Source organism: Myiozetetes cayanensis, unplaced genomic scaffold, assembly GCF_022539395.1.
Source record: "Myiozetetes cayanensis isolate MyiCay16 unplaced genomic scaffold, myiCay2020 scf5-8, whole genome shotgun sequence".
Lineage (NCBI taxonomy): Eukaryota > Metazoa > Chordata > Aves > Passeriformes > Tyrannidae > Myiozetetes > Myiozetetes cayanensis.
This window is the reverse complement of record NW_026087742.1, coordinates 100638610-100665031: the sequence shown is the minus strand read 5'-3', so window position 1 is coordinate 100665031 and position 26422 is coordinate 100638610. Positions and strand designations below refer to the sequence as shown.

The window sequence follows — 26422 nt, the reverse complement described above, 5'->3', positions numbered from 1 at the left end:
TCTTCTTTTATGGACTTGTACAGTGTTGTTTACAAATTATCAATTCACTAGTAAGATCCCATCCTTCCATGATGCCAGCTGATGTTTGCAGGGCTGCCAGACAGAGGGGAAAAAATGGAAATAAGAAGTATAAACCCCTGGGTGTTATGATGCTCTATTTTACAGAGTCACTGCTTCAGAAATGAGATGACAACAAAATAGATTCAGTTTTGGCTACTCTATTATAAAAAAAAAAAGAAAAAAAGAAAAAAAAAAAAGTCCCCAAAAAAGAGAGAGGCAAAAAAACCAATTAGAGACAAAGAAATGTCTGGAAAAAGACAGAACATATGGGAATTCCTCTGTCTATACTGGAGAAAAATAACGCAGGAAATTATAAAAAAAAATACATATCAAATGACAAATTGCAAAAGGACAAGTAAAGCAGAAATTTCTGTAAATGTGTCTGTACAGAGCTTATACTGCTGACTGTGCATTACAGGTATTCCTTGGTCTCCATTTAAGGAAGAGATAAATGGCTGTGGTCAGAAGTGAAGCAGATGTTGGCCTTGAGCAACCTACAGCAGTCTGTGCTTCAGGTTCCAGAGATGCCTGAAGAAACACCAACATGTCAGCCAAGGCAGTGGTCACCTGCTTTATTTACTGAATTGTTTTTGACAACTTCGTGGCACTTTCTTTTGTTTTTAACACTTCTGAGCACTGACCAATGTCAGTGACATCTTGAATGAGATGGGCCAACCTGGAGCTACAGCTCTGCATCTCCTGTGCTGGTGGTACTAGTACTCTCAAATATTATTTCTGTAACTTCTCCCAGACTCTGTCAAGCAGGTTCCTGTGCATTGCTTGAGCCAAGTGCAGGTTTCCACTGACCATTTCAATATCCAGCTTGCAGAGCTCCAAGTCCAAGATAAGACCATGTCCATCCAGACGATGTGTCATGAAGAGGCCCCTATACTGCATGACCTGCAGCCAAAGCCACTTCCAGAATCAACTAAACCAGAGCAGCGATGTAAACCCAGCCATACATTTGTAGCCAGAGCAAAAGCATACCAAGTCCCCCAAGCTATGGGCTGAGAGCAGGACCAGCCAGTAAGCACCTGTACTCTGCTCAGCCTTCCCAGTTTGTGCTAAACCAAGAAAGTGCAGGGTGCCAAATCTAGAAAATAAGGTCATGAATCAACTAGGGGGAAGAGTAATAGTATAGCTGAGGATTCAACTCATTAAAATATGAATTAAGCTAGGTTAGATTTATAACTAAGGTGGGGGAAATCAAACTGCATTTTTATTCCTCAAATTAGAGTTTACCTATGGTGACAAAATTCAGAGGAGGAAGAGGATGCTGCTGGCCTGCCTCTGCCTCAGCCCCTGCAGTCCAGCAGTAGCTCTGCCTGCAGTCCAGCACTGCCTGCCACACTCAACCCAAACACCCCTTTCTTGTTTGCTCTCACTCTGACATTGCTCCAAGGGCACTAAATGGCCAGCTCTAATTGGAGGATGACATACCTGCAGCAGTCTGAAAGGCTGTAAGAATAAATATATGGGCTTAAAAATAGGTGTTACTATTTTCTGTAATGTGAATGAATGGGGGGTTTTGTTTGTTTTTGTTGGGGTTTTTTTGCTTGTTTTTTTCTTTTTTTGTTTTGTTTTGTCTATGGTACTAAGCATTGGAAACAAACTTTTTCCCAAGGAGAGCTCTTTAATCCCAGCAGACATTTTGACTGATAGCTTCAAGTGACTGATGACTCTGGCAGCACTGGTCTCTTTAGCATCCAAGTTGAGACACCCAAAAGGGAGTTGCTTTTCTGTTGGCAGAGAACAGTGCCTCCCAGTATGACCCACCAGGAAGGTTAATCACTTTTGGAAGTGTACACCTCCTTCCCCCAAGGTGATTACTCTGAAGGGAAATTGCTCTAACAATTCATTAATGGAACAGGAAGCCACTATTTCTGACTGAGTATACAGTGTCCTTTAGGAACAGCTTGGAACAGAAACAAGACCCAGGTGAGATCATGTGCTGGCCTTTTCCTCTCAGATAAGAGCGTGAACGCTGTAGTAAACAATGCATGCTCTGTATTGGTCTGCTGACACCAGTATCACTGTCTTAATGCAACTGAAACCTGTGACAGACAGCGTGAATTCCTTAAGTTACTTTGGAAGGAAACGACTCGTGTATCAATTGGCAGCCCTATATCCAAGCTTTCTGATAGCGAGGTGTGCAGCACAGCTTTTTTGAGCATGTTATTCTTTTGTTTGGGGGTCAAGCAAGGTGGTGGAAGTACGCTGACTCCCCTGCCACCTCAGAAGCATGATTACTTGAGTCACATTTTCCCTCCATCCTGGTCCTATCAGAGCTGACATATTGCCTCCTCCTTCCTCCTTGCTGGGCTCTGTATCCATTTGCTGTCCCAGGGCTGGATATGCTATCACTGTTCCACTGCTGCTCATCTCTGGAGGGCAGTGAGACCCTGGTGGAGGGCCTGCGGCAGTGAGGCATTACCTGCACGTTTGCCAGCTGTTATAACCATGTTTCATTGAAAACCACAGCACACTGATAAGGAAGTTCCCTACAGGAACCAAGGATGGCACATAAAAAGATGTCTTGTGGGATCAGCCCAGCTAAGGAAGACACCCCCTTCTCCTTCCCTCCCCTCCTTCCCTCCCAAAAAAACCCCAGACTAGATGCAATATATAGCCTTAGTCTTGTCTAGCCCATCACATTTCTGATGCATAAAGCATCCTCAAAACGTCCTCAGATAAGACACTCTTTCTACCTTATGCTATTTCAGTTAAAGTAAACACAAAGCCATTCAGGATTTAAGTGGGAATATGGATTCAGAATTTAGCAAGGGGACTACTGTGGGTAACACATCTGTGACACAGCTAATGCCACTGCTTCCAAATGGATGCCCAAACTGGTGGGCATTGAGGCAACACTGAGGACTTGAAAACCTGCTGCAAGTTGACCTCACATACCCAAGGCCTCTCACTCCACGGTGCATTTGAGGGCACACTAAAACAGCAGGAGTGATGAGACCACCAGGTGAAAGAGCTCTGATTTGGCTATGGGCTATGGATACCCAGGGATTCCACTTCTTCGTTAATGTTCCTTTATTCCGCTTTGCTGCAGAAACCATGTAAGCATCCCACCAAAGCAGGCACACTTGTGAAGAAGCGCTACTTTAAAAACAGATATAAATTGGCTTTTGAAGCTTCTCCTACTTCTCTTCTTTCCCACTTCAACTAAGAACTTTTTTCTAGACTGGGAAGATGCATTTTTAAGATAGAATATTGGGAATGTGAATTTAAATACAGAGAGCCAATCTAGATTTGCATGAAGGCACCCCAGAGTATCATCTAATTGTAAAAACTAAGAATGGAGGAGCCATCTAAATCCATCCCACTGCCAATGGAGAACAGCTCCCCACAGGATATTTACAAGTTTTTAATACCTTGGCCTTGTGCCTCACGTGCACCAGAGACATACTTTTAGGCCAATAAAACATCCCTTGTCATGGCTTAAGGCTGGAAGAATTAATTTATAACTCATTATTTCCTCTTTTAAAGCTCTGCTCTTTGGACAGCTGTGACATAATTCCTAAAAATCTCACTAGTTAAAGAGCAGAAGTACACTCTCCTCTCCAGCTCCCTGCCCACAAAGGCCAGCTATTCAAATGGTTTCCTTTTCCCAGTTTAATTTCAGCTCTTGCAGCTGATGAGGGGGCAAAAACACTGATCACAGGGGTGCTAGGGGGAACAGCTTGAGTCCTCTTGCAGGTCCTGCCTAGGCACCCTCCAACCAAGGGTCTGACAGAAGCTGAGAACAGCTCTGCCTTCACAGCAGTGAAAGGGTGTGCCTCTTTGGGCTAAATCAGGGAGTTCAGTCTGAATTCAGACAAAGTGAGGCTTGACAAAGTAAAGATGAAGTTCTGACTTAACTGAAGCCTAAGGAAATATGATTTCACTTTAAATAAGTCTCTCTCTGTCTCTATCACACACACACAATCCCAATGTGATTTCATCTTTCATAGCTGAAGGTCAGCCATTTCAACACGGTATTTTTTCCACAGAGAGTCACAGCTTCTGCTCTCCTGGCAGGTCTGCACCATCAAAAAATAAAAAAAAACACAAAAGCAAGGCCATTTGAAGTTATTGGACGCTTTTATTTTAATGTAGCACCCAGCTTCATATCACATACATTTTCCAAAATTAGATGGGTACAGTATAGAACACTATACAATTTGCAGCTTACCATGGGGACAGTCTGCAGCTGTGAAAACAAATTACTTAAATCTGGCTATCTAGTAAGTTAAAATTCAAATATTTAATAGCCTCGGGGTATTTTTTTTAGATTAACAATGACAACGCTTGCAATACAATTTTTATATCAAAAAATCAGTAACAGAGTAAAACATAATGCATATGTTCATAGCACGTTATCATGAAGATAGCTGAAAAAAGCTTCAAAATACATCATCTCTTCTCAAAGACACTACATCACTTAGATTTATTTTTTTCCTGAAAAAATACTCTTTAGTCAATAAAATATGCGGCTTCATAAGCCCATGTATTTTCTTGTCAAGGCCTGCGTATGCTGAAGGCTGAAGGTGCTGGGAAATGGACATCCCTCATTCCCCAGCTAGCAACTTTTACAGGCTCTCTTCCTCCTGATCTGGAAGCTCAGCTGGGAGGAAAGCAACATATACACCACCAACAGGCAATTTTCACATCATGCCCATCCTAAATGCTTTCTCTGAAGGGTTCCAAATCCCAACCACCACTTTGGGGTCATTTTAACCTGCAAAAGCTCACCACCTCATGCTGGTTAGCTTGGCAGTGCTGTAGCATCATATACTGGCTTGGATGGGAAGGGACCTTAAAAGATCATCTAGTTCCAACCTCCCTGCCAAGGGAAGGGACACCTTCCACTAAACCAGGTTGCTCAAGCCCCATCCAACCCTGAACACTTCCATGAATGAGGCATCTACAACTTCTCCAGCAACCTGTTTCAGTGTCTCACCACCCCCATATAAAAAACTTCTCCCTAGTATCTGATCCAAACCTGCCCTCTTTCAGTTTGAAGCCAGTCTCCCTTGTCCTGTCACTACATGCCTGTATAAAAAAGTCCTTTTCCAGCTCCCCTGTAGCCCCTTTTAGGTACTGGAAGGTGCTAAAAGGTCTTCCCAGAGCCTTGTCTTCTCCAGGCTGAACAACTTCAACTCTCAGCTTGTCCTCATAGGAGAGGTGCTCCAGCCCTCTGATCACAGAATCATAGAATCAGACAGGTTGGAAAGGACCTCTGAGATCATCAAGTCCAACCCCTGATCCACTACCACAGTGGTTACTAGACCATGGCACTAAGCTGATCATCTGTCAAGCTGGGACAGTCCGAATTACAGCCAATCATCTCTCCCTCAATGTGGATACAGAATTTCCAGCAGCAAAACTACCACCATGCAGTCTGAAGTTAATATTCTGTTTTTAAAAGGTTATTTAACAACTTAGCAGCAACAGGGCTGCATTGACTAATCACTGACACTTTTGCTACATCACCAGAACTCTCTGGAAGAATGAACTGAGGAGTGTCTGGAAAGAGTTGGTAATGTTTCCACTGCATCCCAGCATAAGATTAATAACTAGGAGAAGGACAACGATCCTTAAGGATTAATGTGCGTTCATAGGTAGTTTAATAAAGGAATGCCACTGAAATGGAAACTCTGCCTTGATTAATTTCCAGGTCATTATTTATTTTTAAAGGCTCAAATAAAAATGGCATATCCACAAAGGCAACCGGTCACTGAACTTAGCTAGGCATTTTCCTTTTTTCACCACAGAATTACCAGATATTGAAACAAATATTTCACAGAAAGGTTATCAGGTGATTTAGGAGCATCTCCCATCCAAAGTTTGAGAAAGCAAAGGTTTCTGCAAGAAATTATGATTTTGCTTCACTCACATTTTTCTAAACGAAAAATAATTTTTGACAAAATCTGTGATACTGGATTTAGATGTGAACTTTGACCAGCCAGGGCCTGTTAACAGTAGCCATGAGCATGGCATGGAGCAAGTGCTAGAAGCACTGTCTGTAGCTTCATGATGCCTTCTCCTCTCCTCAAAATGCTAACAGTTTCCCAAAACTAGACATACTTTTTCGTTTTGCATGGGCTATCATAAATGCTTAACCGTTGAGACACACAGAAGAGTAACTTCCTGCATCATATGTATAACACACCAACATTTCTCCTAGAATATTTCACTTTACCCTCTGTGTGAGCTATTGTATCACCATCACAGCTGACATCTTACCAAAAAGAATACATATCAACTCACATTATAGTCACTGAAGCTGAGAGGGGCATTTGACTGCAACCTTAAAAATGCAGGGATGGTTAAATATTTTATTTATTAAGACCAGTGGTAAAGTAACAATCAAGTAAGTATTTAATTGTTGGCTAAGCATGTATTCATAATTTCCAGTAAATGAAAAAAATTTCCATATTTTAGAAGGGAGACATTTGAAAAAGACAGTATAAAACAGACTCTTCCACAACTCCTTAGAACAGCATCTAGTCCATGAATAACTCAAGTGAAATAGATGCAGGATTATTCCAAAGGAAGCTCCTATCAAACATGAAAAAGTCCTCCACTGCCTTAAAAATGCAGTGAGCACACTTCTTTGTAATAATTGAAAAGCCTTCCCTAAAATATCACCCATAAAAGAAAAAGCTAGTGTGCCATACAATTATTTTCTATCAAATAGTAAGGGTTTATTAACCAAATGACAACGTAAGAACTAAAAAGCAAACAGAATGAGCACTTAGCCTCATTAAATCTCCAGAATGACTCAGTATTATGAACAAATTAAATAAATGATGATAAATTTGGAAAAATATCACTACTAGCAAGAGGGCAGTGGCTCTTTTGCAGCTTCCCAGAAAAGTTTGCATTCCTCACATTTTGTCACTGACCAGGAATGACTGTCTGACCTCAGCTATGCAATAGTCACAGAAGAGAAGTCCCAAATCCACAGAAAACAGTTGTTGCTTGTTGACATAGTGATGCTTAGTTGAATCAAAACTAATGTATCACAAAAACAGAGTTTCAGTAACAATTCTGCAAATGGCAATTTTCACCTTTAGACTTCTGGATTCACATTCCACATCCATATTCCCTCCAGCAAAAGTAGACTGTTTCCTCATCAGTTTAAACATTCTCGTTGATGCCTTTCTTATCTCTCAACAAAACTTTTGGCTGCTCTGATGCCCTCTGATATGCCACGGCAGCCATTCAACTACACACCCTGAAGAGAGGCTACCCAGCTGCTTCAAACCTGCTTCTCCTTCCTCTCAGCCCCAGGGCCATCCTATAGCTACAGGGAGAAAGCATCACACCAACAACAGTGACAAAATTTTTGCACTGCTTCTGCAAGGCAAACACATACACTTAAATTAGGTCAGTGAGCAAAAGGACATGAAACATTGTGCAGCGTCATGTTTAAGGTGGGTAACAGGTAGGTGACATTCCCTTGCAGTGAAGCACATCATAGCCATGGTGGGAGCAGGGCTGATATTATTATGTCTGAAGTCACCCAACCTAAGGGTGCTGCCTGAAAAAATACAGCAACATTAGCTAACTAGCTTTCATTGTAAGAACTGAGACCAAAGCCACCAACCACTGCATCCATGGAAAAATCCCCACGCAATTCAGTTGGCCCTGGATCAAACACAGGTTAAAAATTCATCTTTGCTTCTTCATTTAGAAAGTAGACGGGCATTAGCAGCTTTATCCTATCAGTAGCATCTCCACTGATGTGCAAAGGAACCTTAACGAAAGCCTGCTGTAAAAGGCAATTATTTCCATCACACATTTTATAGCCTCATACATAGCACTTTTGCTATCTTTCTTCTTTTGGAAATACAGTTCTTGTACACATCCTTAAAAATATCAGCAGCTATTACGACAACAAAGCAGACTAATACAAATGCACATAGAATTGCTTTTATAAAAATGCCCTGAATGCATTTTTAACCTGTTGTTAGAAATACAGTTGGTTAAAAAAAAAAAAAAAAAAAAGAAGAAGAAAAACGCTATAAATCTATGATCTCAAATATGCCAAAAGAATGCAGAGACATTGGCAGTTGCAAGCAAGTGATAAGAAACAACTGTAGCTCAAAACAAGATTTTTTTTAATTTCCAAAGTAACTACATTTTAGTATTTTTTACTGTTCGCTCATATGCCTTGAGCTTCTAAAATATAAGTTCTCTAACATTAAAATACATCCATGATTGCATAATAAACAGTACTAAGAAAATAATTATTTGACATGTGATTGAGGATAAAGATTCTGGACATCTTGTGAGTTTTATTTCTATGGTATGTTAAACCCATGGGTACTCTACCATGACACAATCCTGCAGGAATCAGTAACATCCAGAAGCACATCTCAGCGGACGAGTTTTCAATTTAAGCAAGAATTCAGGAATGCTGTACCTCTTAATGAGTGGGGCAGGAGGTGCTGCCAAAATGCATGTAAATCAGGAATTCTTCACATAAATAAAATACTCTTAGGTTATTCTTTTCAGTGATAAACTGCTTTTACACATTAGGCTGGAAAGAGGGAGGAAAGAAGGCGAAGCATCTCCCACTCAGAAATATCTGGCAGTCAGATATTTGTTTTCTGTCTCTTCCTCACCTGCAAAGGCAAACGCGCATAGTGGGGTGAAGGGAGACCTGACAAGGCTGGTCCTCCCCACCGCCTTGGCAGAAACCCTGCTCAGCCACACCCAGGTCCTCTCCTTGCAAGGCTGTCAGACACGTGCTCTGCTCTTGCTGCTGCACAGCGGTGCAGGAAGTCACAGGACGGTGACAGGACGTAGCTGTTCCAGCTGCGTTTCCAAGGCAATTCGTTCCTTGTGAACCTCCTGCAGGAGGGAGATACGGGTGTTCTAACTTTTGGGATGCTCGCATGCACCACCCTTCTCCGGTGAAGAGCAGCCAGGCAAACCACTGGCACTGACTCAAGGCTCAGGGCTCTGCTGTTTTAGTAACTGCCCTTGTGGTCTCAGAACACACCACCAATGCCATATAATCCCCCTGCACAGCTTCTGCTGCCTCCTGACAGAGGGGCAACACAGAGTTTTAACCACGTGCTTGGGCGACCAAGGAGAGGAGCAGTCATCCACTGGTCAGTGGAATAGCTGGGGCTGCATCAAAGATAGCCTCAACTGGCCACTTCTACCAGAGAAAATGAGGCTATTTTGAAATAAGGTTTCCTTCAAAACTGCTTTTTGATAATTTTTTGTTCTACAAGCAACCACCTTCCTTTGGGAAATGAACAGGACTTAGATTTTGCAATCTACCCCTGTGGCTGCTGCAGCAGGAAGATCATCAGTCTCAATCATGAGGGTTTTGGGGACCAGTGATTTTGGAAAAGTCTCCTTGTCTCAAGGTTGCCTCTGTATGGAGAGGCACCTAGCTCTCACTAACCTCCCATCAAAGGGCTCCCTGCCAGTGTGGGAGCCTGGCTGAACTATGACTCCTCTAGGCTTTGGTTCCCCATTTGGGCAGGCTCAGAGCCCCAGCACGAGCATGCACTTGAACCTTCCCCGTCCTCAGTGCAAGATGTGACTGAGGAGTACCCATCAAGTCCTCTGGTCTCCATAAAAACAGCAGAGCCCTGCTCCATCAGAAAGTTTCCAGGCAGCAATACAGCTTAAAGGACAAGTTGTTGTGTGAACTTAGGCAAACCTCTATGTCTTTTCCTGCTGTAAAACACAGGTAACAGCACTGGCCTGCTGAAGATGGGAGCAGGTAAGACCTGAGTCAAGGAATGATGGCAATGTGCTGTCATTAAAAGCTTTCATCTCTATGCTTATTTCAATTACTGTTCTGTATTTTGCTCTGATTTCAGTACAGAGCATCCACCCTCAATCTCTCTTGAGAGATCCTTGAAAAGCAGTTAGAAATTATGTTAAGCAAACCTGAACATGCAATCAAACTTTCATCCAACTGAAAAAAAAGTCCATCTGCAGGTTCATCACCCTTTCCAGACAAGTGTGTTCATAACATGTGAGGAAGAAAAAGCTGTAGGAGATAAAAACCTGAAGTCTGTACTGCTTTTGGACTAAGACAATGGAAAAATAAGAACTGATGTTTATAAGAAAACAGCCCCTTGGGAAAACATTAAAGGACAAGTCAGCAGACATTAAAAAATAGTGTTAGATGCTCATGCAAAACATGATTTAACTAGTCCATGTATCTCAAATGCCTGACTCCAGGAGATAATAATGTAGCACAACTGATCAGAAGACAAGAAAGCTTGGCTTGAGTTGGTCTTCTGCACCAGGTGACACCATCACATTATCAAACTTTTCAGACAAAGTTCATTCTTTAGACTTATGCTGCCAGTGGAGCTGTAGGCTCATAGATTGTAATTTTTCACAGAAAGCACCATCCTAACCTCATATACAATACAGTTATTCCCTTCTTGAAAGCAGGAAGGAATGCAATAGGTCTCATCTGAGAGGATGAACAAGATTCTCTGCTGGAGGTGACACATAACTGATTACAGGGAGTTTTGTCACTGATTTGCAATGCATTCCTTACCTTCAGCTGCTGCTGGAGCTCACTGTTCAACCTGGCGAGCACAGCGTTGGCTTCTTTGTTTTTTCGTATGGCGGTCTGAATAGCCCTTTTCTGCTTGGAAGACTGTCTGCCAGACAGATACAAAACATTTCAATTAAGAGCCTCAACAGCAGCTGATGCCAGAAGACCAGCCATCCATTTTGCGTGACTGTACTCTCTACACACTGGACTATGCTTCAAAGACAAGGTACAAACTACAGATTCAAGAGAAGAAAAATGCAATGTTGAAATCAGATGCCTGAATCAGGTAGAGTTTTTGAAAGTAAAACAGTCACACCTGCTAACCTGAATGACAGAAACATTTTAGGCAGTCTCAATTATTTCAAAATCACTGCATTCTCATTGATCTTAAGAATAATCCCTGCCCAGCTGTGGTTATTGCAGCATCTTTGCACTGGCTGTTTTCAGACACTTGTAGAGTTTAGAGAGTCAGGAGTGGCTAATGCAAAATACAGAAATAAAGGACATAGGCACGAAAATGCTGTCTCAGATTTTTCGGGCACTGCTGATTCTGATGGTTCTTTACATCAAAAATTAATCTTTCTTTCATTCAAAGCAGTCATTTCCACCAAAACCATCTGATATCACAAACAGGAACAGAGGGATGGCTTATGGACTTCCCTCATCTGTTTTCTGCTTAAATAAAGGATATCTCTCTTACTATTATTACTTCATAGCCTGTGGTAACTGACCTGGAGGAAATGACAGCTAGGCAGACAGGTACAAAAAGAGACAGCTCTTTACATAAGGACCATCCTATTCCAAAAAAAAGGAGATAACAACAGGAAAAAGGAAAGAAAATACAGAAAATACTGGCTGAATATCCAATCCCTCGTCCAAATAGCTTAAAGTTTTACATGAGGCTAGAAGAGCTCTTTAATGCCAAATTTGATCTAAACCAGATGCCCTATTTAAATACGGTCCGCAGTGGCACAGAGTCCCCATTAGCTCTTCTGTCTTAACAGAGCTGATGGCACTGATCTTTCCAATAGAATCTTTTTCACAGCACGGCAACAAGACTTGATGCTGTTATCTTCCAGTGAACTGTCAGTTTTCTGCTTCACTATTTTGGTTCAAACTACTCTCCATAGGCTATAAAGTAATAGATGTTAAAAAAAAAAAAATAAAAGCAGGGCAATATATATGTCTGTGGCCATTTAAACATTTTAGGAAAGATACAGACAAGACAGGATTGAGATGTTAACAAATGCTGTTATCTCTGAACCACTATGGAATATGCACTCCCAAAGCACAAAATAGCACTTTAAAAGCATCCTAGGAGTCTTATTACTTTTTCTAATCTCCAATTATGCAGCACAGATTCAGTCTACTGATAAACAGTTTGCCAAGAAACGCTCAATTGCTTTGGGCAGCTTGGTTTTGTTTCAAGCTGAATCAGATGTCTTTGCAAGGCTCTGGGTGATGGTGGGGTATAATGTTTGCACAGTCTTTCAGTTGAGGGAAATGCACAGATCCAATAGGGCTTCAAGTGCCTTTGTTTACCATTTGTACAGCCCCTTCCCCACTGCTATTAAATATACATACAAGTCTTTGCTGCTGACAGCTTTGACAGCTGTATTTATGAGAGCGAACAACACATGTTGGGTTTGGCCATTACTGGATTATTACAAGTGGCTCAACTCACACCAGTGGCAAGCTCATTTCCAATATGCCTTGCAATAAAAAAATATCACAAGGATATGACCAACATCAAGCATTTTATGACTCAGTTTCCCGGGCATTTATTTGGTCATATCTGTCCAAATAAATGAGTGTAATTCCAGAAGATATGTGCAAGGCAGAAACACACACCCGCACATGTAAGAGGAGTTGTGTTAGAGATGCTGGCTGAACAGCTCTTCGGATATGTCTACCAGGTACAGAAGTTAAGATACCTTTGAAGAGGTTATCTATCAATCAAATACCACCAACAGTCACTACAGGCTTAGTCTGCATTCGAGAAGACCAACGTACATTTCACAGACCTGTATCTAGTGAAGCACTCTCAAAACCAGAACTATTAAGCATAAAATTACGCAAAGAGGAAACCCTGCCACATCAAATCTCATGGTGCAGTTTGGCATGCTTAGTACAGGTTTTTACTTTTGAACTGGGAGATGAGCCTTGGCTGCTGGCTGGGAAGAAGTCACATTTATAGTGGGAGAAAGCTCAGGAGTCTCCAGCCCTTGTGCCTCCGTCCGGAGCTTCCTGCGGGCAGGTTTGGAGGGCGGCTGAGCAAGAACAACCTCCTGAAAGGAAGAAGCACAGCAACGTTAAGTCAGGCCATATGTGTCCCATCATTAGGCTGGGTAATATTTGTGACACATAAATTGCTGACAGCTGGACTAAGATTTCATAATTTAAAGAGGTACAGAGCTTAATTCAAATTTGGTAATAGCTTCTCAGGTTTCTGACTTTGAAAAAGGAACAACAACTCCTGCAATCCCTTAATGAATTAAATGATTATACTGGTGTTTTGTCTTCATCTGGATGAGAGGCTCTTCAGACTGTATTTTATAGCTCTGTGTGCAATGGGCGGAGGTAGAGGGAGGGGTATAAATACACATACTGGCCCCCAGTTGACTCGAAAAGCATTAAAACCAAAGCTAGATTTAATTTTGATTATGCTCAGTTGGTAAGAATCAATAATCAATCAATCAATCACTTGTATCCCATCTTATAGCCTCACACATCTGGCACGGAATTTCTCCCTTCTCCCCTCCTCTCTTACATGAAGCAACACTGAAGATAGTTTAGAAAGACAAATATATAAAATTATCCATGCAAAATTAACATGTTGGAAGTATAGAAGGCCAGTTATTTCTCTTGATAAATTACATCAAATAGATAGTCTGGGTTTTCTAGGTCAAACAGAGTCTTGGATTTTTATGACTTCAGTGGTAAGAAGAGTTATAATTATTTTAAATTAAGACATCATTTCTTTAGCAATGAAAACAGTTTTAATGCCTTATAGCTGTTTTAAATCTAAAATATAAATATATCCTTTTAATTGTATTTTATTATTAGATCTGTTTTACAAGGGATATAACTATTACTGCCTCATTTCATGAATGAGAAAGCTAAGACCCCCAAAAGTTGAAGGGACTTGAGAAAGGTTTTTTTAGCACCACAGACAAAACCAGAGACCAGATTTTCTTATTGCACAGTTTACTGGGCTAGACTACATGCATTACTAAGTTTTGACCAAATGTTAGTAAAATAAGAAAAAAAATAAATGGGGAAATATTTAATGACACAGCAATTACAAGAAAAAAACAACACTGTAATAAGCAGCCTGAGTCACTGGAAGAGACTACTATGAGTGATACAAAATGAAAACAACATAAGACCATCAATCATTAGTATTAGAGGGATTGCAATTATTAAAGGAATTTGAATTATAAGGAAAAAAGGGTTTCAACATTAAAAAACAGTTCTGTCATTACTGAAATAAAGATCTAAAAATATTATGAGATGTTCTGATCAGGACATCAGCACATCATGACTGCACAGGTCTCTGGTAATACCATGCTCTGAAATCCTGTGCAGACGCACAGGTCCCTGCAAACACCACATGCGGCAAGTGAAGAACTTGTGTATGCCTTCTACAGCTATAAACTGGTGGGATGTAAACACACAATCCCAGTCTACCTTAAACTGCCCAAACCCTACCAAATCCACAGGACAAATCCCTGCCATTTCAAACACAATACTGTAAGCAATGATCCAATACTAAAAAGCAGATCCCTCTGCAGGGGTTCTTTGGCTGCCTGCTGTTGCACAAGGCTTTGGAAGGTGGGTCAGCACCACAACAACAACCTGCCTCCCACACCCCACAGCCTGGGGCTTTCACTGCATTTTAGGGATCCAGGTGGGATAAGGGTGAGCATGAAGTAGGTGGACTGCAAGGACTTTTATTTCCACTCAGCAGGGCTACAGAGCAAATCAAGGAAGAACCCAGACAAGGCTAGAACTAGCACGTGATGAGCACTAGAAGAACAAGGACACTGCCTGGAAAACCGTATCACACACAGAAAATGCCAACACTGGACATTTGTCTGTGCCCCCCATTAGAGCAAGAAGGGTGATGGTGCTCCCTGGCCAAGGTACACACTACATACAGCACCTGCAAACAATTCTTGGCTGGGCTAAGCAAAGGTCTTGCAGGTGCTCTCTGGTTGCAGGAGGGGCCAGAGGGTCGAGAATCTGCATTTGCCCCCTGTCAAAACCTGTTCTGGCTGAGGCTAGTGGAAGGAAGTGGTGGGAGCACCACTAGGAGAGGGGAAATGCTCACAACCACTGCTAAGGCCAGTCCATCCCTAAGCAAGGCTCTTTGAAGAGTGCTATAGCAATTTCAGTGCTTACTTTATACAATGATATGTTCATACAAAAACATATTAGAAACTGCACATCTTGAGCAAATCTCTCCCAGACTGAGTGCATTTCATGGCAGACCCTAACCTCTAGCAAACAGGTGTGTACACACCAAAATTAAAACCTCAATAACTGAAACCAAGAAGTGCAAGAACTACAGCGAGGCAGGGGTCAAGTACAATCAAACTCTTTTTTGTCTTCCCTAAGGCTCCACAAGGCTCCCTAAGGCTCTCCTATTGATTTTGAAATAAATGGCAAGCTGCCTCTCTCAAAGCACATGCATCAATGTGTATGTATTAAGAGCTTTCTTAATGATTTATCCGAGTTGATGTCACACATGATCCCAGTTCTCTCCAGCGTCTTGACCTCTACAGAAGGTAAACATGTGAAAACATAACCCTAACCCTCTGTTTAATTGCTTTAAAAACTAAAACAACCACATCTGTTGATGAAGGCAAATCACTCCATAATGGTACAATGTGTGCAGGTCTCACCTTTTTTGCTGAACTGTTTTCTTCTGCCTGCGATGGGGGTCTATTCATCTGAGGATGTAAATCAACCTCAGATGGTTGCTCTGTCTGCAACAACAAATCAGTCATTGCTACACCAAGTCACATACAATAAAGTCAATGAAAGGAAATGTTACACACAAAAGAAAAGTTACTTTAACAATTCAACAGTAGGGAAAAATGGAGATCTAGGTTGACAGCTGAATGGATGACATATGTCTTTTGCAGATTTTTAATGAAACCATTTTCTTGCATTTTCTTGTGCTGGGAAAACAGAAGAAGACTGTGAACCATTAGGAACTGATGAATGTAAACAATCTAGTACTCATAATTTCTTCTAGAGTTACCCATATGGCCTAGATATTTAGAGAAAAACTAAGGAAGGTGGATAAAAGCTAGAAAGATCTTGGATGCACCCTGTCACCTTATTATCACCTGAAACCAATGAAAATTCATTGGAGTAAGCCTCTGTCTTTGAAGTTTGCAAGGCCGAAGTGAGAAAGCATGAATTATACCAAAAATTCCAGCAAAGTTACTGAAAACACAAGTCATAAAAGCAGACAAATAAATCTTCCCTCCTCCCTTCTCACGTTTCAAACAGAAACCGAGATGAACACTCACCACCCAGGTCTACACATCTGCAAAACAAAACACCCTCCCCCCACCATATCTGACTGAGCAGCAAATTAAAACAGAGGGTTAATCCCTTGCTTTGCCTTTTGTGAAACCTCTCTGCATCTTTTGACAGGGCCCAGCATAGGGAAGGATGGATTTGGAGCTGCCTGTCCCTGGGCACGCAGCAGCAAACAAGGTATAAACACAGTTGCGGCTGTTTTCTGTCCAGAAAGTATGGGCTGGCTCTCCAGGATGGGGAAGGCAGGCAGGAACAGGACGCTGAGGGCACTTGGCACCAGCAGGCAGCCTCTTCTCCCCTTTCCCAGCTTCTGCCAAGTTGAAACCACATTGGCAACAGCCCCCAGGAAGGAGGGGCAGCCTGCCATCCTGCTCCCTCCACAAGAAAGGCTTATTTCTATACAAGTGAAAAACCAAGTCTGAGGCAAACCTCAAACTTTCAAGGGACCAGAATTTTAGCCATAATAACTTGTTGCACACTGAAGAACCTAACTTGCTGTTGCCAAGGTTTCTGCATAGGCCCACCAAGCTCTGTAGCAGTCACAAGTTTACCAGTGCTTAACTGTAAGTTAAACAAAAATTACAGAAAGCACAGATTTTGGTATATTTAAACAGGAGGAATTTTTTCCACTTTAATTTCTTCCATAACAGACACAGTAAGAGCTGTACAGAAAGATCCAGAAAAAACATGGTTCTGTCAGGTTACTGCTGTTCTCCAACCACATGGCATCAAACATGTGCATAGAGGAGGGAAATTTGGAATTTATTTTTTTTTAAAACGCATGTGAAATCCCTCAGGAGGGAGGGAAAAGTTATTTTGACTGACAAGATTTCTCTCCCACCCTCTTTAAAGTGTGCTACATCTGTAGTATTACTTGATGGTTAAAAAACCCAAAAACCTGTCACACTGTAACATTACAGTATCTGAATAATAGTATCTTGATTTTTAAAAATTTTAATAACATTTGAATTCTGAAAAGCTGTTTATGTATTGAAGAGTTTCCTCTCTAACTGTAGATTTCTGGTCCAATGAGAGTGAAATGGTAAAAAAGCTATCTTTTTTTCTGTCTATAAAAATGGCCACTGAATGCAATTGAGCATTTTTTTATCAGCAAAGCTGAGTGGCCCATAAAGTCCCTGATTTCTACAACCACTGTGTTTGAAAGGAATGAAGGCTCTAAGCACTGGTAGCAGTAGCCTGGGAAAGTCCACAGGGCTTTCATGAATGATCTGGGGATAGAAAAGGTCAAATAGTAAACAGAACCACATCACATTATCATAAATTTGGGCCACATCACTTGGGCGAGTCATACATTCAAGGACAGCAAGAGTAAACCAAACCCTTCAGAGAGCCACTTAATATGCATACTATTAATTCCTCATGGTATAGCCTTGCTGCACAGCCCAGAACAGTGACAAGGTACATGAGAGACAGCTCTTAATGACCCCTCTTGGACAGCAAGTCCTAGAACCCTCTCTACCCTGGTCAGGCAAGAAGTTTCTGGTGCACACACACTCGCTGGAGCCTACATTAAACCTTGCATCAAAAGCCTTCACATCCTGTTAAAAGCAAATACAAATTGGATGGTGCCAAAATTTCCAACAGTTTGATATTGCCGTTCCTACTGATGCAAGACACATTTTTTGTGAGCTCAGGGCTGTGATGGGCTGTGGCAGCTGTGCTGCAGGGCTGCTGTACCTGCTGCCTGAGGCTGGGTCACTGGGCTGGCCACTTCTCCCTGTTGCCAAGATGTGAGAATTGCAAAGCTCAGCTGCCAACGGAGCAAGGGCTGGTAAAAATAAAGAAATATCTGGAAAAAAAAAAAAAAAAAAAAAAAGGAGGGAAACCCTGAAAAAAGACAACTAGTTCTGGTGATGCAGCTCATGCATAATGAACGAAACCAAGCGACTGCCATGTCCCTAAAGTGCCACCTAGTGGCATGTGGCACAGGCCATTTCTGAGTGCTTTGCTCGGAGGAGACTTCCAAAAAAAAGGCGTCTGCATCACTAGGAGCCTGCAGACTGAGCCTGCCCCGCGGGCATGCTGCTACTGCGTGTGCTGAGCCTTGGCCCTTCCCAAAGTCACCTTTCCCTCTCACGCAGAAACCAGCTCTACACATGAATTATCTGCTGTCAGAGTTACAAGCTCTCCTCTAGAAAGACCTCCACTCCTTAGGGCAATGACTCTGACACAACAGCCCAAGTGTAAAAAAAGATCGGTGTGCTGCTGCGGGGGATTTTGTTCAGGGACAGACAGTACTTAGCCCAGGTAAAAATCTTTTAATTCAGGCAAAAATTTTTTGGTAACTGTATCATGCATCAATGCAAAGAACGTTTGCTGATGCAGCAACACAACAAAGTCCTCTCTGAGAACTTTACAAATACATCTGCAAGCTGATATCTCCCCACACTGTCCCTACACAGATTTTAAAGGAAAAATAACTCCTGGGTTTTTTTTTGGCAGAGGGATTCCTTGCAGATTTCCTTCCCTTCACAGATTTGGATGTGGGGTGAAAGCCAGTAGTAGTAGCCTTCAGGCAGAGTGAGCTTGGCTCAACAGCACTCTGGTCCAAGCTCCTATAGTGGAATACAAGGAAAAGGTGATCCACCAGGAGCAGCTGAGGTGGGTTTCAGTTCTTCATCATTTTCATACCATGCTTAGTATAGTCTCTGGGCAACTAATTTCTCATTCAGAAACACAGCCATAAACTAACTCCTTCCATCACAGAAATGTCTTAGAATTTTCCCACATACTGGAAACTTGGCACAATTATATTCAAATACTTCACCATTGGTACATAAAACTGAAAGATTATCCAATATGGTCTTTTAAAGGAAATTTCAGTTATGGTAGTGGAGAAGTGTTCTTCAATGGAGGTGTCTCACTCACATCCACAGAACAGAATAAGCTATGAACACTGAGAGTGCTGCTGTGCTGGCTGGTACGGCTGAGAACACACCCAGGGTTACAGTAGATGAACAAAGAATATCCTGCTCATCTGCACTACCAGCAGTGCAAACAGAGGCTGCAGACCACGCCTAAGAGTATCTTGATTTTGGGAAGCAGAGAAAATGACCACAGAAAAGAACAAAACAGTGCTCTATGCCAAATCTCCTGAAGAGATTCTCTTTGCAGAGACCAGAGTGTTATAAACAGGCAGTATCTACTTTTTTCTCAGCACAGTTCTGAATTTTCTGGGAACAGCCATACCCTTCCCATTCTTCCAGGCAAAGGGTAAAACTGGCCAACAAATTTTCTGTGCAACGGCCACAGCCAGAGCCCAATCTATGGCCTACGGCCAACACTGATCATTAGGACAGATAATTCCTCATCATTAAGGGGAGCATTAGGAATTGCAAATGCTCATTATTTCATGGCATGAGCCTTGACCAGACATTCATAATCTCCTCAATACTCCATGTGACGATACTTAACAGCACCTTTCTAAAAGAATACGTAACACTCACTTGAACACTAAGTACTTCGAAAGCCTCAGATGAAAGATTATTGTAACTACAAAAGAACACAGCATCTTAACAACTGGGCCTTTGCTTACATTTCCAGTTCCGTTGTTCTGCAATGCTGGATTGTATGTAGATTTCACACTCACGTTTCAAGACAATCCACAACTGATCTTCCAGAACAGAAGGTCTACACAGAGCTTTCATATTTCTGTTACCTGAGAGGCTTTTTGCAAGAGGTGAAGTATATATTCAATCTTTCCCACAATTCACTTTTGCCCACACTCATGCTCCAGCTTAGCTTTACATATGGAAATAGTCCCATTGTAGTCAGTGGTATTACTCACAGAAATGAAATTATCTCTGTGCATTCACTGGAGTAGCCTATAATCATTACCCATACAGTGCCACTGCTTAGCTTTGCAAAAAAAGTATTGAGAACAGCTTATCTATAAAAAAAGTAGGATACTACATATCCTTAACACTCTATGTGCCCACTGCAATCTTCTATCATCTCTACGTAAGTTCACTTAATAGGTATTTTGCTCCTTTCTAAACATTCATATTTTTGTGCTTAAAGCCAATTTCTGAGAAGTCAAGACATCTCGATTCTAGTTTCTGTGAGTCTTCTGCATCCCACACTGAATCATCAACTCTTTTTATTGCTTATTACAAAAACTGAAAATGGTAAGACAGGAGAAAACCCACAGGGATGCAAATGCAACAAGCTGCCAGGGTCTTAGCATGCTGCCTGCTTTCTCAGCACTGTGCAGCCCTGAAGTTTTGATAAGCATTTTCTTTCCCTGAGCTATCTGAGGGCTGGTGATAAGGTTGAGGAGAAAGACGGCAAATACAAACAAATTGCTGCAATGTTCAGCTCATTCGGAAGAAAAGAATAGGACCCAGATGGAAGCATTAACAATCTGTTTTAATGCTTCAACTTCCACAAAACCAGATTAACGTAAGCTAGAAAGGGCTGTGTGAATTCCACTACAGATACAGGCACGGGGTTCTTAGATTCTTTTTATTGTTGTTTCTACGATAAATGTGAAGCCAAGTTAAAAAATTATTACAACATATTTTAATTAAGATACTCTCCCAAAAACCTCTTTAGAAAAGATTTTATAGCATCCAACAACTACTCCTCAAATTCAATTTTAACTGTGCTACTTTTCCACCACTTCTTAAACCATAATTTATTTTGTCTGGCCATCTTAGATTTAATATATAATTTTCATGAGAGGAAGATAATCCACTTATATTAAAGTGGCAGATGGCAAAATCTTTCATGTTATGGAACACTTTCAGTTTCATTACTGTTACTGCCTTCTTCAGTACCTACTGCACTGCTTACACAATGTATGTTATTCTGCAGCCAAACCCATGGAAATGATAAAAAAACCCACCCTCTTCTTGCACAGTGGTTGTAAATACAAGCTAACAAGTATCCTTTGGTTTAACATAAAACTGTTGTTTGGGAGAATACCATCAGGTATATAAATAGCAGAATGCCAAAAGAAAACTCTTACTTTTTTTTTTTTGGGGGGGGGGTGTGTAATTTTTATTTATATAACAAAAATGTTCCTTCCTGTAAAACTCCAGGTGTCCAGCCAGCACTTGAAATTCCTCACATAATTTTACAGAGTAAAGGAATGCCTCAGTGAGCTGAATATTTTCTCCAAACAATTCTGTAACAGAGATAAGCAAACCTGTATCTCATCCTCCACGTATCTCTGCTTTACCCAAAGATGCTGGTAGTGAGGGGGATGCCTGGACTGCCTCCCAGCACGGAGACTGCACAGGGCCAGCCTGCTCAGGAGGCTGAGAGGTCTCAGCAGGACAGACAGGAGTCCTGCCCCACCTCTTGGCCTCAGCACCACACACCAGCACAGGCATGCTGGTTACAAACTCAGCCTGAGCATAACCCACACTCGTGGCTCTCCGTGGATTCAGCAGAACGTGAAGGCATGTTAGTAGAGACAACTTCTTGAACTGGGTCCCAGTTTTCACTTGCAATTCGGGATGATGAATGGCCAAAAAGCTTCAAGGAATTAAGAAGTATCAAGTAACATTTGGAGAACAGAACATACAGTATGTTAAAAAGAATAATATCTTCGCTTCCAACACCACCAGGTGCTTGTGACTGGGCAGGGTGACCCACCCATCATCCTTCAGAGTTCTTCATTTCCATGATTTCACCAAATCAATAACATCTAATGGTAACGATGGCCACTAAACTGACAGCTGAATTCTAAGCTCATATAACACAGTGAGATTTCAATCTTCAGAGCTGCACTGTACTCAGGATATTTCAATTTGATAACGTTAACAGCTGCCTACCTATTCCACTTCACTTGAATGCTTTTCCTTCACCCATATATTTTCAGTGCCTGCCAAAGCTGCCAGCATGGAACCAGTGGGAAAAACACATCCCAAGGTCTCCAGAAACAAAAGTCCAGCACAAACCAGTGTGAATTTACAAAACCAACAAGCTTAAAATTTTGACTCTGGGTAAAGAGACTAGGAACATCAATTTTTTCAGCCAAGATATACAGAGTTTTCTTCCAGTCCCACTGTTTTCAAATCCCCTTATAAAGCACAGACAGGATTGAAGATATGCCTTCATTACTGGACAGGAAGGTATTGAAATAGGGTAATTTAAATAAAGGAATGTTGATCTAATTGGCCATCACTGCAGACAGTTAGCTGTTGTTGGATAAAATCCTAAAGTTATATTTGTTCTACAGTGTTCATCTGTAATTCCTATTAAAATAAATATGTTACTAAATCTCCCACAGAAAGCAGCTGTAGTAAATGACTTCTGTAGGTTTAAAAGCCAACAGTAATAAAGTATTATTTCCATTAAAAAAAAAAAAAACAACAGGGGCTTATACGAGATGAGCATAAACATTTGGGTTCAGTGGAACATTCATGAGCACCCAAAATTATTTCCTATCTGTAATATGAGTCACTGCAAAACAGTTACATAGCTGTTGCCTTCCTACCATGATTCTTGCACCTCCAAGTTACACATATTTTCTTTGTACAGCCCTGGATCTCCACAAAAGTTTTGGGGCCACCTTTATGCCATTCCCCCTCGATGAATTAAGTTTACTATCAAGTTAGGAACAAAGGATTAGGAAAACTTACTCAATCCACTGAATTCTGTTCTCTACAAGCCCAGAAATAAACTACAGTAGGTATTTCAACAAGCTACAGGTTATTTGTTCTATTACACTATCACTTGAAGTAAGGGGATGATGATGAGGATGACACAAAAAACATACCTAAAAATTAAAAAAAACAAAACCAAAACAAAATTAAATGTAATAAACAAAGAAGGCAGAAAACCCATAACTATAGCATGCCATGGGAAGTTAGAAGAGAGGTAAAGCCTTGCCCATGTCCTAAGTCTTTACAATAGCTTGCAGCATATTAAATATTTATGGTCCAAAGAAAATGAGAAACTGACACAGATAAAATTATCTTTAAATCCAAACAGCTAATTCAGACTTGCTAAAATGTGACAAGTGCTACTAGGGATGAAGAGGGTGCCAGTGAAGATACACATAGGCTTATACACAAAAGTAAAACACTTCAAAATAACATCTTATCAAAAAAAACCCAACAACCCTAGCCTTTGTATAAGCCTGTTTCTATACATAATCTTTCCAAGCCCTCTTTACAGAAATGAGGTAAAATCTGAATTTCTTTCTTTTTTTAATTGGAAAGCAATATGAATTGATGATTCTAATAAAACACTTCATACTATAACTCAAAATGTCTTACTGGAAACATCAATTCAAAATGGCTTGTAGTGCAGAGAGGTAGGGGTTGAAATATGGGTCAAAAGATCATAAATTGGAGATAATGGTGTATCCACATTATTTAAACTTGCCTTCTGTTCATCTTTATTTATAGTCACCAGAGGGACCTCAGATAAAAGCACCACTGCATCAGAGGAACATCCGGTGAAAGCTCTGAGGAAAACTTAAGTAGAGTTCACAGACTGAGACAAAGTTGGTAAAATGCTGACTTTGGCAATGGAGAAACATTCCGAGGAGAAGGAGCTGCCATGGGCTTTTAGAGGCCATCAAGAAGAAAGAAACAGAGAGTTAAATCCACCAACTCTAAAAGCTGTTGTAGAAGTAAAAATAGATGCAGCCACCACCTCTAAAGGTGTCTGCCCACCTGTGGTGTGGAACAGCATGGGCTGGTAGCAGCAGCTGCCCAGAGCAGAGGCAGCCCTGCTGCTATTTCCCCATAAACTGGCCAAGTCCTCACAGCATCCCACAACTCGAGCCTCTCACAGTAAGCCTGTGAATCCCCTGAGCTGTGGAGTCAAGACCACAGCAACATTAGCTCTAAGTATTACCTTGTGCTAGGCTCATCCAGAAATACAATCCTTTTCCCTCATTATTCAGCTGACTGCACTATGGAAGCAGAGTTGAATGTGGAGGTAATTTAATAAGTTTGTGATATGACTAGAGATGTTGGCACGCTCTGAACAACCAGCGATTCAGTAACTCACCAAGGTTGATTACCTTGGAGGTTCTGACAGGAAAAATAATGTTTTCCTAAAGGCTGAAGTAAATTCTACTAAAAAAACCAGCAGCATAGGACCAAAGTCAAGATGCCATTTCTATATTGCCATTGATTAAGCTCAAAGCAGGACTTCTGTTCCACTGAAATGCAACACCTGCTCCTTGGTACCTCTCTTTCATGCGCTTTGGTCTTTACATCCCACGAGCCCTTTACTCTCACTCTGAAGAGGCAGCTGGTTCAGGCTTCTCAGCCATCCATAGAAAATTGTAGCCCTCAGAAAGAAATTATTTCCCCTCCATCAACTGATTTCCAAAGCTGAGCCAAAATAATCACACCACAAGCATACTTATAAGGTGCATGGTCACCTGAAATATGCAGGGTTCGCTTCATTTCCAAGCTATATTTGTTATTCACAGTGCTTAACTGCAGGCATATACCAAAATGTTATGATAATAAAAAAGGATTTTCAATAGCATTGTTGAAAAATAAGTTAAAGCAGAAATTTAAGAAGAATTTGGTAAATCTTGAAACAAGAAAAAGCTGAATGTGCAATTTCAGCATCATGGCTTTTCTTCAGTTTTTGATCCTGTCTCAGCTTTGAAAGCAGATCCCTTCCTCCAACATCTTCATGCTCTTTAAACAAACAGCCTCTCTGGACTAATGTAATCCATATGCTTACTATTCCTTACATGCTATTTGCAAGGGTCAGCTCAGCTGAATTATGACCCCCATCATGCATAGTCTCCTACTGTCGGTTACCTCTATCACAGAAAGGCACATTTAGAGATAAAATAAAAAATGTGATGAGTGTGAAGTTTATTATATTTTCAAGAATTGGTTTTATGTACCTTTTTGACAGACATCAAAACAATAGTATTTTGATGAGATATTTAATATTTTTAAATATAATCAGAAATAAATTAGGTAAATATAAGTGACACATGTTAGTAAAGCATCAGTTGCATATTCATTACTGAGCAGACACAGAAGCAACTCTTTTTTTTCCCTTTGAGAAATCAGAATTTTGTATTGGAGGGGACTGGATCAAGAATTTCACAGGAGGATCTTCTTATGTTTACTATTTTAGAAAGGTCCTACACTCTGCAAGGCCCAGTGCAGGATGAGCAGTTTTTCCTAAGGAAGACGCTGGACATGCATAAATAAATTAAGTTCTCACTCTCCCACTAAGGAAACACAAACCGATCACAGGACAAGAAAATGAACAATTAACAGAACCTTACTTGAAACCAATGTTTTTTTGTCTAAGAGCAGGATTTGTTGTTATTTATTGCATTTCCCAATGATAGTAGGAGGGCCTGCACTGCACAGAGCCACTGTTGTGGGAAGCTGGAGCAGTGGTAGGAGACTGGGTTCCAGCAGCAGCTGCTGCAAGCGTACAACTGGGAGGCAGGGAGCTGTTCTGCCTAGATCAGGGGAAGCCAGAGGGAAACACTGCTCTCCAGGATGTGCTAGACAAAGCAGGAGATGGGGAGAAAGCATGCAAGCTCAACCAGGATGCTCCACAGTCCTTGAGGCAGAAAGTAACTGCACTAGGGTGTTAAGAAGGGCTGGGGAGAGGAAGAGAGAAACAAGCTGCTGGTGGAGCTAGGGGTGGCAACAAGTTTTTAATTATTTCTATCACAAGCGCTGTGCAGTAGGAGGTGCTCAACATACACTCTTAAGAGTAGATCCAAAACTCAAGTGATGACCATTTCTGGCCCAAGGAAGGTGTCTCACCAGTTTTTTATACGTAATGGGCTGTCAACTCCCTTGTGGATTTGTTGTCTATTATACACTTCACCTAAAGGACTAATATATGAAGCATACTGCTGCCTAAGACTTAACACAGTCAACAATATAAAAAGAACAAGATGCTGATCCTCCATCATTTCCTAAAACATGAAGTATCTAGATGCAGACATGCATGATTTTGTCAATGTGTGTTGTGCTGTGGTTGGGTAGTGCTCTAAAAAACCAAAACCCAAAAACTTGCCATAAAAGCAAATCACTAATGTTTTGAAACTTCAGTGACATTACATTTGTTTCCTTTTAGCATTATTTTTTTTTAACCTATGGCTGAAATATACTCTTAACGTGCCATGGTTCCCTTAGCAGATATCCTCTGAGCATTTGAAGCTTGAGAAGCAAATAACACATATCAAACCCATGCCTTCACAAATGAAACTTTTTAGTAGACTAGCCTTGCTAGCCTTTAATTTACAGTTAGGTCTAGTAGGTGCATGTCAGCTCCACTACAAGG

General features: G+C 41.1%; 1 protein-coding gene across 4 annotated transcripts in view; it reads right to left on the bottom strand.

The window, feature by feature from the left end:
* Positions 1-4136: 4136 nt before the first annotated feature.
* REPS2 (RALBP1 associated Eps domain containing 2) overlaps positions 4137-26422 on the bottom strand; it is a 95474-nt gene continuing 73188 nt past the window's right edge. For 3 of the 4 annotated variants that reach the window (XM_050333984.1, XM_050333985.1, XM_050333987.1), the window contains exons 15-18: positions 15508-15591; positions 12743-12888; positions 10601-10706; positions 4137-8916 (exon numbers count right to left, since the gene is read on the bottom strand). In XM_050333984.1, coding sequence (XP_050189941.1) covers positions 8848-8916; positions 10601-10706; positions 12743-12888; positions 15508-15591 — 405 coding nt within the window. In that variant the 3' untranslated portion in view covers positions 4137-8847. The remainder of the gene's footprint in view (positions 8917-10600; positions 10707-12742; positions 12889-15507; positions 15592-26422) is intronic. The other variant, XM_050333986.1, reaches the window with a different exon arrangement.